Source organism: Bactrocera latifrons, unplaced genomic scaffold (genome assembly GCF_001853355.1).
Source record: "Bactrocera latifrons isolate USDA-ARS-PBARC rearing strain unplaced genomic scaffold, ASM185335v1 scaffold_192, whole genome shotgun sequence".
Taxonomy (NCBI): domain Eukaryota; kingdom Metazoa; phylum Arthropoda; class Insecta; order Diptera; family Tephritidae; genus Bactrocera; species Bactrocera latifrons.
The window spans coordinates 379,675-392,446 of NW_017535430.1; the positions used below are offsets into that span (position 1 = coordinate 379,675).

The 12,772-nt window shown below is 36.8% G+C and overlaps 2 protein-coding genes across 6 annotated transcripts; one reads left to right on the top strand and one right to left on the bottom strand.

The window, feature by feature from the left end:
• The first annotated feature begins 316 nt into the window (after nucleotides 1-316).
• Nucleotides 317-7,073, top strand: LOC108967612 (uridine phosphorylase 1). Of its 5 annotated transcripts, none has more exons than XM_018931152.1 (8): nucleotides 317-392; nucleotides 4,033-4,086; nucleotides 5,094-5,217; nucleotides 5,295-5,432; nucleotides 5,494-5,703; nucleotides 6,368-6,521; nucleotides 6,589-6,803; nucleotides 6,871-7,073. In XM_018931152.1, exons 3-8 carry the CDS (start codon nucleotides 5,128-5,130, stop codon nucleotides 6,964-6,966), a joined length of 903 nt encoding a protein of 300 aa, XP_018786697.1. In that variant the 5' UTR covers nucleotides 317-392; nucleotides 4,033-4,086; nucleotides 5,094-5,127; the 3' UTR covers nucleotides 6,967-7,073. The 5 variants fall into 5 exon arrangements, with proteins under 5 accessions (XP_018786697.1, XP_018786694.1, XP_018786693.1 ...); XM_018931149.1 differs by having other exon boundaries at nucleotides 4,033-4,077; XM_018931148.1 differs by having other exon boundaries at nucleotides 321-366; nucleotides 4,033-4,077.
• On the bottom strand, nucleotides 6,966-9,708 carry LOC108967611 (sperm-associated antigen 1). Its single transcript, XM_018931147.1, has 4 exons — nucleotides 8,990-9,708; nucleotides 8,798-8,925; nucleotides 7,628-7,755; nucleotides 6,966-7,570 (listed from the first exon to the last, which is right to left on the bottom strand). Exons 1-4 carry the CDS (start codon nucleotides 9,694-9,696, stop codon nucleotides 7,088-7,090), a joined length of 1,446 nt encoding a protein of 481 aa, XP_018786692.1. The 5' UTR covers nucleotides 9,697-9,708; the 3' UTR covers nucleotides 6,966-7,087.
• Between the last annotated feature and the right edge of the window lie 3,064 nt (nucleotides 9,709-12,772).

The following is a 12,772-nucleotide window of genomic DNA, read 5'->3' on the forward strand; positions in this document are numbered from 1 at the left end:
TATATGTATATCGAAAAGTCAACTTAGTTTCGAGATCAGCAATCATTATAAATTTATTTAATTTATTGAATAACAAATTTATATTAGTATAACAAAAATATTAGTTTTACGTTACAAATTGAAAACTTTTCTCGTTATCACACACGCACATTCACAATACGGTTGCCCCAACAAATAAAAAGAAAACGCTGTATAAAGAGAGTTGAGTTTAATAAAATATTTGTATGTATGTATGTACATATGTACATAGGCATGCATGTTTTCAAACAGAGCATTTCAAACTTGAATTCGTTTGGTCAGTATTAAATTGAAATTCAAAGTGCTTGGACGTTATCTTGAGTATAACAATTATTTCGTTTTTGGCAAGTGTGTGTAATATATACAGACATACGGTATAATGATAAGCTGAATTAATTGTGAATAAGAAAGTTATCATTTCAATATAAGTATTGACAATAATTATATACATAATTGACATACATTCAATTCACAGTTATTTTACTTAATTAAATTTACGTTGTGTCGGCCTGAATCAAGTTCAACGCTAATTGACGCTAATAAAGTGTTGCCTCCGGCGTTGGTCAATATTAAGGGCAAGCGACGAAGGAAGCGCTAACTTCGGGCGGCACCGAATATTATATGTATATATGTAACTGCAAATTTAAGACACATAAACATAAACATTTTCAATATGTTTGCTCAAAGTGTTTGTGAAACTTGTACCATAGCAATAACGGGGTTTTCAAAAAGAGATCTACAAAAAAATTAATGAAAAACGGTTTGGAATATCAATGAAATTTTTTATTCCTGTGAAAGTACTTTCGATGCCATTATGCATGGAACTCGAGTTGTCACCATAGGAATGATTGCAAAAGTCCAGACGCTGAACCCAATTTTAGACGATTTTCAATCATAAATCGGCCGATAATGCTGCAATTTCACAATCGATATTCGAACGAAGTTCATCCAACGGCGCTGTCTTGTTAACATAGACCATAGACTTGACGTAGCCTCAGCGAAAATAGTCTGACGGCGTCAAATCGCACAACCGAGGCGGCCGATTCACCAAACTTGGTTTTCAATAAATCGACTGGGACAATCGCTGTGTGACTTGTGGCGCTGTTCAAGTCCATATCATCCAATTTGGGCCAAAACTGTTCGGTTATCATTAAGCGGTAGCGATTGAAATTCACAGTAACGTGCTGGTCTTGATCATCACGGAATTTCGACCCAATGATGCCAACGGCCTATTAACCATCCAAACCGTAATTTTTTCGGGATGCAGTGGTGACTCATGGAGTACGTGTCGATTACTGCCTGATCCAATAACGCATATTTTGCTTATTGAGGTAAAAGAAATGAGCCTGATCGCTGAAGACGATTTTTCGATGAAAATCCGGATCCTTTTCAAGTTGTTGCTCAGCCCAATTTACGAATATACGAATATTCTGGTGGTCAAGCGGCTTCAGTTCTTGTGTCAATTTGATCTTGGAAGGTTACAGACCAAGACCTTTTCACAAAATTTACCACAACGACATCACAGAGATGCCCAACGCTTGAGAACGACATGTGAGATACTGATTTGGGTCTTATTCAAATGATGCTCTAGCGGCAGCAATATTTTCGACACTACGCCTCTTCTTTTTTACACGATCAGTAAATTTTAATCATTTCGACTCGTTGTTAGATCGTACATCTTTTCATGATGAAATCGCAAACATTACTGAAGAGATATGTCAAAAGAGTGCGGGAAAATATGTCGTCATTTGCTGTCGCTATCGGTCTACTTTTGTAGCGTCGCTATTGAAAAGCCCCTTACAATTATTATGTCGGACTAATTCGAACTTTAAGTGGAGATTATTTGATTTTAATATTATTTTGTTTAACTAGTTTTACTTCAGCACAGCAGGTGGGCGCGGTTATTATCCTACTTTGCTTTTTCATAATAATTTTGAATATTTTCAGCGAGTTCCAAGCTCGAGTAGATATCTTCAAAGTAAATATGAAAGACATTTCTATCCATTTGAATTTTTTTAAAACTTTTCTTCGATATGACAATATATCTGATTATGTTATGGTTATAAAGCCGTTATACCGTGTTCAGCGTCTTTCGGGGGTATATAGAATTTGTGTTAATCCCTATATAATAAAAAAGTAACGATAAGTGGTAAACGTTCAATAAAGTTCAACTATCTCGAGCACTTGTTAGCCAAAGTGTTATTGCAGATTTTTCGGCGTTATAAACGTTTGAAAGGTTGTGCGGCGTAATCTCTCACTTGCCAATAAAAGCGCTTCCAATTGATTGGCGATTGTGTAGTGAAGTTTGTTTTTGATAAAACATCAAAGGCCAGCTTAGAACCTCTTATATCACTTATAGTATAAGGTTCCAAAATAGTGACGGAAACGTCATAAAATAGCACACATCTTGAAATATTTCAGAGATAAAACTAAGGTTGCTGATACTGTGCCCAAAAAAAGTTTACATTGTATTTATACTGAAAATTCTTTATTTATTCTTCCAAATAAATTTCATCCCCTTCAAAGTAAACCCCACTAGATGTAGTACATTATGCCAACGGATTTTCCAATCTTCGAAACACTGGTTGTAGTGTCAATTTCCGGGATGTCATTCAGTTCCGTCTTCGCTGCGGCTTGAATATCGTATAAAAACGGTGTCCCCGGAGCGGCCAGAAGTCGCACGGCGCCAGATCAGGTGAATACGGTGGTTGCGGAACGATGTGGGTCGACTTTTTGGCGAAATGATCATTTAATGCAAATCAATGTTCAACAAATTTCGACATCGCAAAAAACGAAAAACTCACTTTTAGCAGCTCACAAAACGACATGTATCTCAAACACTAAAGAATATTTTGACATGAAATTTGACATAAATGTGACTGACAGTACTACCAACATAAAAAACAAAATAATTCTCCAAATCCTTCGACGCGCGCAGTTTAAATTCAAATGTCACCTTATTTTTTCTGCAAAGTTATCGCCAGTTAGTGCTTTAAAAGTCGTTATCCAGTTCCAAGACAGAAAAACATTTTATTTATTTATTTTTATTTGCGTTTTTTGAGGGGTTTTATCCAAAAAAAAAATTTTATTTTTATTTATTTTTTGTTTTTCGAGTACATCTACATTATTTAATAAGCATAATGTGCATAAACAGAATTTAATGTACTTTAGTAATCTGTAGTTAATTTTAAAAAATGTGGATTCCTTTGATCTTGTAGCCGATCTTCAGCAGTGCCTCTGAAAAAATGGGTCTATCGATGAGGAAGATTTTTCACATTAAAATTAACTCAACACAAATAATCAAAAATATATATTATATTTATAGATGAATACAGGTGGTGATCGAAGTGCGAGTCAAAATTTTGATTTATGACCAAATGATGTCTGCCCAAAAATGATCACTTTTCAAAAAGATCTTCGAGAAATAATTTTAGAAAGTCATTTGAAATTTTTAAATTGATCGGTCGAGCCGTCTCGATGAAATCTTTCCCACCAGCTCTGAAAGCAACGTTTCGAGAAAACGCATTTAAGGGATCTCTCTGTGTGAAAATTTCGAATGAGCTATGGATTAGTTAATTTCAACATCAAAAAAAAAAAAAAAAAAAAAAAAAAAAAAAAAAAAAAAAAAAAATAAAAAAAAAAAAAAAAAAAAAAAAAAAAAAAATCGCAAAAATCAGTGATTTTTCGGAGGGTCACACTGAGACGATACTTTAAAGTTTTGAGAGCCAGTTATATTATGTTCAAAAATCCTTAAAATACGCTCATATCTCCGAAACTGTCTGATCAACTTCAAATGTTTGAATAATATATTCAGTAGTAGATATATTGGCAAAATAATCGATTTTTTGAAATTCGAAAGTGGTTATAACCCTTTAACACGGTCAAAACTTTTAGATCAATGTCATAAAAATATTCAATATATACTAATTTTAGTTTTAACCCGCTGAAAACTGGACAGTTTTGAGAGTGAAAAACTGTAACAATAATTCGAATTTAATTTTATATAACTTTCAGACAAACCGGAAGCAATAAAAAACTGAGCGAAATGTCACAAAACCGGTAAGCGAAGTAAGCAAATAAGGTTTACATACTTATTAAGCAGATTGGTTATTAATTTTTCTATCAAATTGTAAGGAAGATGATCTCCAAATTAAATCTGAATGTTAAATTTTTTCTCCCACCAAAATAAAACCGCTTTTATACCCTTGATGATGAAATGATGTTGCCACAGGGTATACTACTTTTGTTCACCTAACAGTTGTTTTTATCACTTAATAAAAATAATCGAGATAGATATAGGGTTATATATACAATATATAAATGTTCAGAATGACGAAAGGAGTTAAATTCCGAGCGGATGCCTGTCCGGCCATCTGTCTGTCTTTGTGGGTGCGAAATGGGCGAATTCGAACTACAACCACGCCTACTTCGCATATAACACAATATTAAATTCCCTTTGATTATTTCACTTTTCAGTGAGATTAAGCCATCATATGGCCAAAAAGTGTTCAAATCTAACCAAACCTATTTACGCCCCTAGGAACCGAATCTGTGGAGCTTATGTACCTATTTTGACCTTTTGCCGAAAACATCGGCCAATGTGTGAGATATATAATTGAAATTCATGGATAATCCTTTCCTGACAGTCGTATGTACATATGTGTGTCAAAAATGGGTTAATAAAATGGGTTCAATACTTAAATCCCATATATGGGCGAAAACTTGACCTAGCCTTCTAAGAGAATTTTTTCACCCTTTATGTTTTAATGAATTCTTGGCAGACTCTTTCCAGCTCTAAAATATTCCGTTTCAATATTACCTTATGGCCACTTCTTCGCTCACACACAGTTTAAGCCCTGTTCTCTTGGTAAATAAACTTGGGAAAGCAACAAGAAAGTTTTTGATTTCTGCCAGAGGCTTGTTCGATTCACTCATTCTTGTTAAGAAAATTCGTATTCGAAAATAATATTTCAGTACTTACTCAATACCCTACTTAGAATCCATTTCAGTTGGAATCCCTGATTGCATCTTTTACTCAATATTCCTAATTTTAAAATAATTTTCTATTTTTGTAGCTCTGTCTCATCGAAAAATCCTAACTTAGATGAAATGTCTTCCGACTTTCTATACCACCTAGCGGTAAATGTACCGGATACTAAGAACACAGTTGATATTAAAAAGCAATACGGGCATATTAAGGTTCGTAGATGGCTTTTGAGTGTGGACCGACTTTTTAAATTCCTTTTGCTAACTTGCGAATATAATTAATTCATCAGGTGGTGTGTTTGGGTGGCAAGGACTCGCGTATGCTCGAATTGGCAAAATATATACATTTTAAAGTGTACGACGGTAATTCGGGTAGTGATTATGAAAGGAATTTATTTGAGGAAGGCCACAGATATGCTGGCTTTATGGTAAATTTTATTTATTGAAGATTACATGAAATGTATCTAAATTTTATTCCATTTCTTGAAGGTTGGCTGCGTATTATGTGTAAGCCATGGTGTTGGCAGTTCTACGATGAGTGTGGTATTGCATGAATTAATTAAATTGGTCCGTTATGCCGAATGTGTGGATCCGCTTTTCATACGCATTGGCACTAGTGGTGGACTTGGAATTAAACCGGGTACAGTAGTGGTCGCCAATAAGGGCTATAATGGTTTATTGCGCAGTGAATATGAAATTGTAAGCATTATGTAAAAAAAAAACTATTTTATTTAGAAATAGAAATAAAATTAGAAACAAAATTCATAAAAAAACATACCTTAACTTCGGTTGCACCGAAACTCTAAGATCCTTCACAATGAAAAAGATTGTATACAAGAATTTGATTTTGTCGAAAAAAAAGTTTTCCATATAAGTACGTGAGTTTGATCGGTTAGTTTGAAAGGGAGCTATATGCTGTAGTGGTCTGATATCGGCGGTTCTGAGCAGCTTCTTGGAGAGAAAAGTCGTTTGAAAATTTCTGGATCGATATCTCGAAAACTGGGGGACAGAAAGATGGACATGGCTAAATTGACTCAGACTCAGGAAATTCATCATATTTGGTATATAGAAATTAGGGAAACTAGTGAACCGACTTATTGTATTTTGAACCTCAGACAATTCTCATTAAAATATGTTCACTTCACCAAATTTTCCCTATAAAATCGACCATAAAAATTGAGTTCCTCATGTTCCATATCGGGGGACTTAAAGCGGTGTGTTGCGATTTCCATAATTTTTAGTTTAGAAAACTTCTATTTGTGCTGAGTTTTACTTCGTCATCTTCAGTGATGGTTGATTTATCGAATGTAAAGTGAAACCCTCAAATGATTTATACATTATAGCATTTAACTGATAATTTCAGGCTATTTTAGGAGAACGCGTGGCACGACCTGCTCAATTCGACGAGAGATTACGTAAAGACTTGATTGCCTGCAAGGAAGCAGCAGATGCCGAGGAGCAAAATGACTGGGATATCATCGAAGGCAATACCATGGGAACAGATTGCTTCTACGAAGGTACATACTTTTAATATTGATCTGGAAAAAAATTATTGTGATTAAATTGATATTTTGCCAACTGCAGGCCAAGGTCGACTCGACGGCGCTTCTTGCACGCAGGCAAATGGTGAGCCATACACCGTAGACGACAAGCTAAAGTTCCTGAAACGCTGTCACGATGAATGTGGCATAAGAAACATCGAAATGGAGGCGTCAATGTTTGCGGCGCTAACCTTGCACTGTGGCATACGCGCGGCGGACGTGTGCGTAACGCTTTTGAATCGGCTGGAGGGCGATCAGGTGTGTGTTTTAATGAAATCACCTGCATTTATGCAAATAACTGTTCATAAATAATTACGAATTGCAGGTGAAGAGTACCAAGACGCAATTAAAGGACTTCGAAGAGCGTCCCTTTAAGCTTGTTTCGCGCTTCATAAGACGCTACATAATAAACACTGCGTAAATGTTGTCAATAAAAATATTTTTTTTTATTTAAAACGATGTTATGTTAAACAAATGTTAACTCTAATAGTCAATTTCAAAAATAATTTTAATTTTTTTTTAAAACCTAATTTTTTGCGCTTTTAAATCTCTTGGATCAAAATTTTTCCGCCCGCTTTAGGGGTATCACTTGGTAAACGTAGTTCGTTTGGGTATGTTGTCGGAACAGTAGTTTCTGTTGTTTTCGTGGGTTGTTGCCTTGCTTGTTTCGGTGTCTTCATGTTGCTCAAAGCAGCTGCTGCGGTGGCCAGTTTCTTTTTGACCAAGCGATTGGGTTTAATCAAATCAGCTAAATCGTAGTCGGCTGGTTTCGTTTTGGGTGGGATAGTCTCGACAGTTTTAGTGTTTTCAAGAGTTTGTTTCCCAAACGTTTTGGTTTTAGTTTCTTTCTTAGCAATTTTCTTTTCTCTCTTCTTTTCAGTTTTTGCACTCTTCTCTTCAATATGTAAACGTGTTGCGTTGGCTGGTGGAAAGTCACCATATAGACTCTTAAGTTGTGCTGTAGCCTTTAAGGCGTTGACATTATCCGGTTCCAACTCCAAAACTTGCATATATAACGCGTAAGACTGTTGGGAAGGAGAGAGTATATTAGTTTCTTCAAATTATTTCGACCGAAATGTTACTTCTTGTCTTTCCCCGTTAGCATATGTAGCATCTGCTAGGCGTAAGCGGGCTTTCAAGTTGTTCGGCTCTAATTGCAGGCATTGCTCGCAGTCTTTGATAGCTTCGGTATACCATTTAAGCTTTATATCTAAAAGAATATTAATAAGTACTAAAGAAAGTAGCGAGTTTAAATTGAAAAATGGATGATAGGTGACTTTGAACGAAAACCTTCTCCTCGTAAAATTATTTAAACTTTCTGAAAGGGGTCGGTTGTATGACCAATAAACGTGTTTTAACCGATCTCAAGAAGGTCCATTCAGCGACCTCGGATTTATTGGCAGCTAAGAAGTGTCACCAAGATATCGGTACTTGAATTTATATGAAGTATATAATTCTAATAGGAGGATAGAGTATACGCAAGTGAGGAAAGCTCTGAGCGCCATTCACATGGGAATGACCAGAAGCGATTCTCAAGCCTCAAGCAGCTCACGACTTCCGGTCTTAGACCAAGTATCCTCTGTGTAGTCAAAGAACATCCGTTTGAAGGCGAGCTAAAGTGAGAAGATGAACCATCCCTTCCCATGGTTGTAGACTGTGTTTGGAACCCGCCACTTAATAAATGCCACCAATGAAAAGAAAACAACAGCCTCGGACGAGAGATCCCCTTTCGGATGACGTCACTCATTATTCCCGTCCTGCTATATGGTGCAGAGGCATGGTGATGGCATAATCTGAAAAGGTTCGGCGGAAGATTGCCTTGGCGCATTGGCCACTGCGAATATCGCCTTCGATGAAACGATGAGCTGTATGATATATATATGGACATAGTTTAGCGAATACAAAGACAGTGACTATGCTGGCTATGCCATGTCGTCTGAATGGACGAAAACACCCCAACTGTAAAGGTATTCAACGCGATACCCCCTGTGGGAAGTAGAGGAAGTGGAGAAACTCCACTCTGTTGGGAAGACCAGGTAGAGAAGGACCTGTCTTTGCTTTGCATTTCTAATTGGTGACAAGCAATGAAAAGGGAGAACGTGTGGCACGCTGTTGTAAACTCGGCTATAACCGCTTAAGCGGGATCTACGCCTATAAAGAATAAGATATAATTATTTTTGTATGTTTCGAATCGATCAGTATTGGAACTTTCTAAAATATTTCACTCCTTTATGAACGAGACTTCTACTTACTCGCCGCGGCACGATTGTTATATGCTGGCGCTGCCTTCTCTGCACAAACACTTATCGCCCGTCCATATTCCTTAATCGCGTTTTCATACTCCTTAGCACGAAAATAATCGTTACCACGCAGACGATATCTGGGAATGTCAAAAGTAAAAAAAATTAAAAAAACTTTTTCAGACCTTAATTTGTCCTACTGACTCTTCGGCGAGACGCTCGCATTCCACATCGGTGAATTTGCTCAGAACATCCTGCTCTTTAACGGTCTCAGCTGCAGTAACTTTGTTGTTGTCATGTTCGACTTGTAATTTCGATTTTTGTTTGTTAAGGCGATTTTTGCGTTCCACCTCTTCCTGCACACGCTCCTCAGCCAATTCCATACGCAAGCACTCTTCATCTGCATCATATTTATCCCATTTGCCGTAATCGGTGGATTTGATACGCTCGGTCGAAATTTTCGATGTCGTCGCGGCCAAACCACCATTTTGTTTCGATTTGTGCTCGTTATTTTCATCGCACTGTTTAATGACACCGCTTTTACGTACCGGTGGCACGCCCAGATCTAGTTTAGCCATCTTCTCGGCAGCGGCTGACAATTCGACATCCTTCACTTTTATATTATGTGTCCAATCGAATATCGGTTTCCACTCTTGCTTGGAGAGCGTTTCACGTCCCTGCAATTTTTCCTCGTAACGAAAGAGTCGACTGTTCGGCTTGAGTTCGCGTAATTTATTTTCCGCACAGTTTGTGAGATCGGGAAAATAACCTTCCTCGCCGGAACGCAAAATTTGTACGATTTTCTCCATTTCACGTGCATTCTCACACTCGGCAATATAAGCGAAATCCAGATGATTTATTGGGATCTCATACTTATCGATGAGCTTCCGCTTTGTTTCCTTGCCGTCCATGTTATTTATGTGTTGTTATGAAGTTATTTGAATGAAATTAATCTGGAAAGTATATTTATTTTTTTGGAAAATGAAAACTACTTATGCTCTCATAATATTTATTTCGAAAACTACTTTGCTGTCGTATCGATTAAACAAGCAGGAACGAATTTGTAACTGGTGGCAACGGATCCTGGACTACAAGTTATACCTTGAACAAGGTATCAATTGCATGTAACTATCAGGGATGTATTTCACAACTTTTTAATTTTAAGGGTTGTGAAACTCAAACCCTTCACTCAGGAGGAATAAAGTCCAGTTCTCTGTATGAACGGAATTACCCACTCAGTTTGATGTAGCACATGTTGGAAAAAATTTTTCTACGTTGGATCTAAGACTTGGCAAGAGTGACGTGGGAGTCTAGTTGTGAGTGTGACGGCTGTTTGTTTGATGACAGGAGATATCTCGTCTTGCCCTCGTTCACTACCAGACCAATTTGCTTTGCTTCCTTGACCAACCTGGAGAAAGCAGAACTAACGACGCAGTTGTTATGGCCAATGACATCGATGCCTTAGCCGGACGTCAGCAGTTGTACACTTTTGTAGAAGATTGTAGTTTCTTTGTTCAGATCTGCAACCTGAATTATTTTCTCCAGCCTTGTCTGTCTCGGCGAGATCCTTCTAGATCGTGATGGAACTTTTGGTATTCCTCAACGTCAGTTTACAAATTTATAGTAGATTAGTTTTGCAGGGATATCAAATTCCGACATAGCGGCATAAAGGCAACTCCTTTTTGTGCTATCAAAAGTAGCTTTGAAAGCGACAAAGAGATTGGGTCAATCCGCTTTTCAAGGGTATTTTCCAAGATTTGGCGCATGGTTGTTGACTTTCCAGGCCAAAATCCACATCCAGGTATGCTTTCGTCGTATCATATTCTACAAAGATGCTGCTCCTTATCAGTTCTTCGCCCCCGGTATTTGAACAGCTCGGCTGGCAGACCAGCGGCCGCTGCCGCTTTGTTGTTCTTCAGACGGGTAATTGTTATTCGAATTTCTTCATGGTAGTGCAAGAGAACATCTGTTCCATCGGCATCGATTGGGGAATAGGGCATATCTCACATACCTACCGATATTTTCGGTCGAAAGTTAACATACGCAGGTTCGAGGTTCCCTACTTTTTTAAAGAAAAAACACAGAAATTTCAAATTTATTTGGCATATGGGGGCATTCAAAAGAACGTTCTTTGGCATTTTTTTTTTTTGAAGATTATCTCTTTCCAACGTTGGACATACATATCGATTGGTAACTGGCGCATGACACGTGTGATATTTTGCTCCAAAGCCTGAATCGAAGCGGAATTGCCCTCATAGACTTTATACTTTACCCATGCCCACAGGGGATCTTTGTGGCCAATCGACCGACTCAAAACATAAAATTATCTCCCAACCAAACTGTTCTCTTAATAAATGTGTGGAAAGTGATGCCGTCTTGTTAAAACAAAATGTTGCCGAAACCACGATCTTCAATTTCAGTCAGAAAATAGTCGGTTAAGATGGTGCGATAACGGTTCTTATCGGCATCATTTTTAAAGAAATAAGGACCGATGACTGCATCAGCTCACATATCACACCAAATTGCTTTTTTTCTCGATGAAACGGCAGCTCTTGAATCTCTTCAGGTTGCTCTTCTTTCCAAATGCGACATATTTGTTTGTTTACATACCCATTTAGCCAGAAGTGGGCCTAATCGCGGAAGAAAATTTGTCTTGAAAACGACGGATATGTCTTGGAACTTTCTAAGAGCTTAGAGAGCGAAGCGATGTTGCTTGGGGAGGTCGAGGGGTTTCTGTTCCTGCACAATGCGTTTTGAATTTGAGATATCGATATAAAATGCGCCATGTCTTTCCATACAACAGTTCGAGTTATTGCCAACGACTCCGAATCGATTCTTCACGGTCTTCGTCTACACTCTCAGCTATGGCTGCTATATTTTCTTCTTTTCGTACTGGACGTGGTGTATTTGATCGAATATTATCCAATAGTGAATGCTGGGTCTCAAGATGGGTGATAGCGTTGCGAAAAGTTCGCTCAGTGGGCCGATTATGTTGACGATAAGTTGAGCGAAGCAGAACTTGAATTTTCGTAATAAAGTTGAACGATTTGTAAACGTTGTTCAGACTAAGTATTTTTATGATAGAATGATAATACTAACATGACAGGTCTGTCAAAAAAACTATTATATTCTGTGGCAAATCTGTTGCCGTTTCGAACTCAACTGCATTCAATAAATCAAATACGTTTTTGTTTTTAATATATTACATCATATTTATTTAATCATTTCTTCCATTACACAATAAATCTGATTGATAATGGAATATTTACGAACTTCTTTCTTTAATTACAACAATTTCTGCTTGAAAACATTTACACTTACACTTAACTCAGCTAATTTACTTTTAAATAGTGTGTCTAAAAGACCGAAAGTGCAAAAATTCAAATATTTGTATATTTTTGCTGTTTCATTTCTACAAACAAATTGTATTTATTCTTCCAATTTTTTGGGTTTAATTTTTAATTTATTTATATAGTATGTATGTATGTCTTTCAAAAAATATCCAACTATAAGAAATGCGTCGAAATTTTGCAAATAATTTAAGAAATAATACAATAATTGTCTTATATTTGATATACAAATACACAGTTATGTTTGCATATGTATATGTATATGTTTATGTGGGTGTAAATGGCATGATGGCTATGAATGCGCATAAGGACACTGCGATCTAAGGCTTAATTCATATAATGGCTATCTTAAGTGACTATTACGCACACATACACACGTGTGTTGTAAATGTGCATAGTATTTTTGTTTTAAAAATATTCGTTTTCCACAATATTTACAGTAAAAACTGGTGGTGAAACTGAAAAATTTAAGCGATGGATGGCTGTTGGGGTATAGTCCTGATTCAATCACTATGTCTGCATGTACAAGGTTGTCTCGATTGAAAAATCAACAATAGTGGAAATGCTAAATACGAAAAATTTAAAAATATATATAAAAAAAAGGAAGTACAAAAAATTTAAAAATAAAATTGTAAAC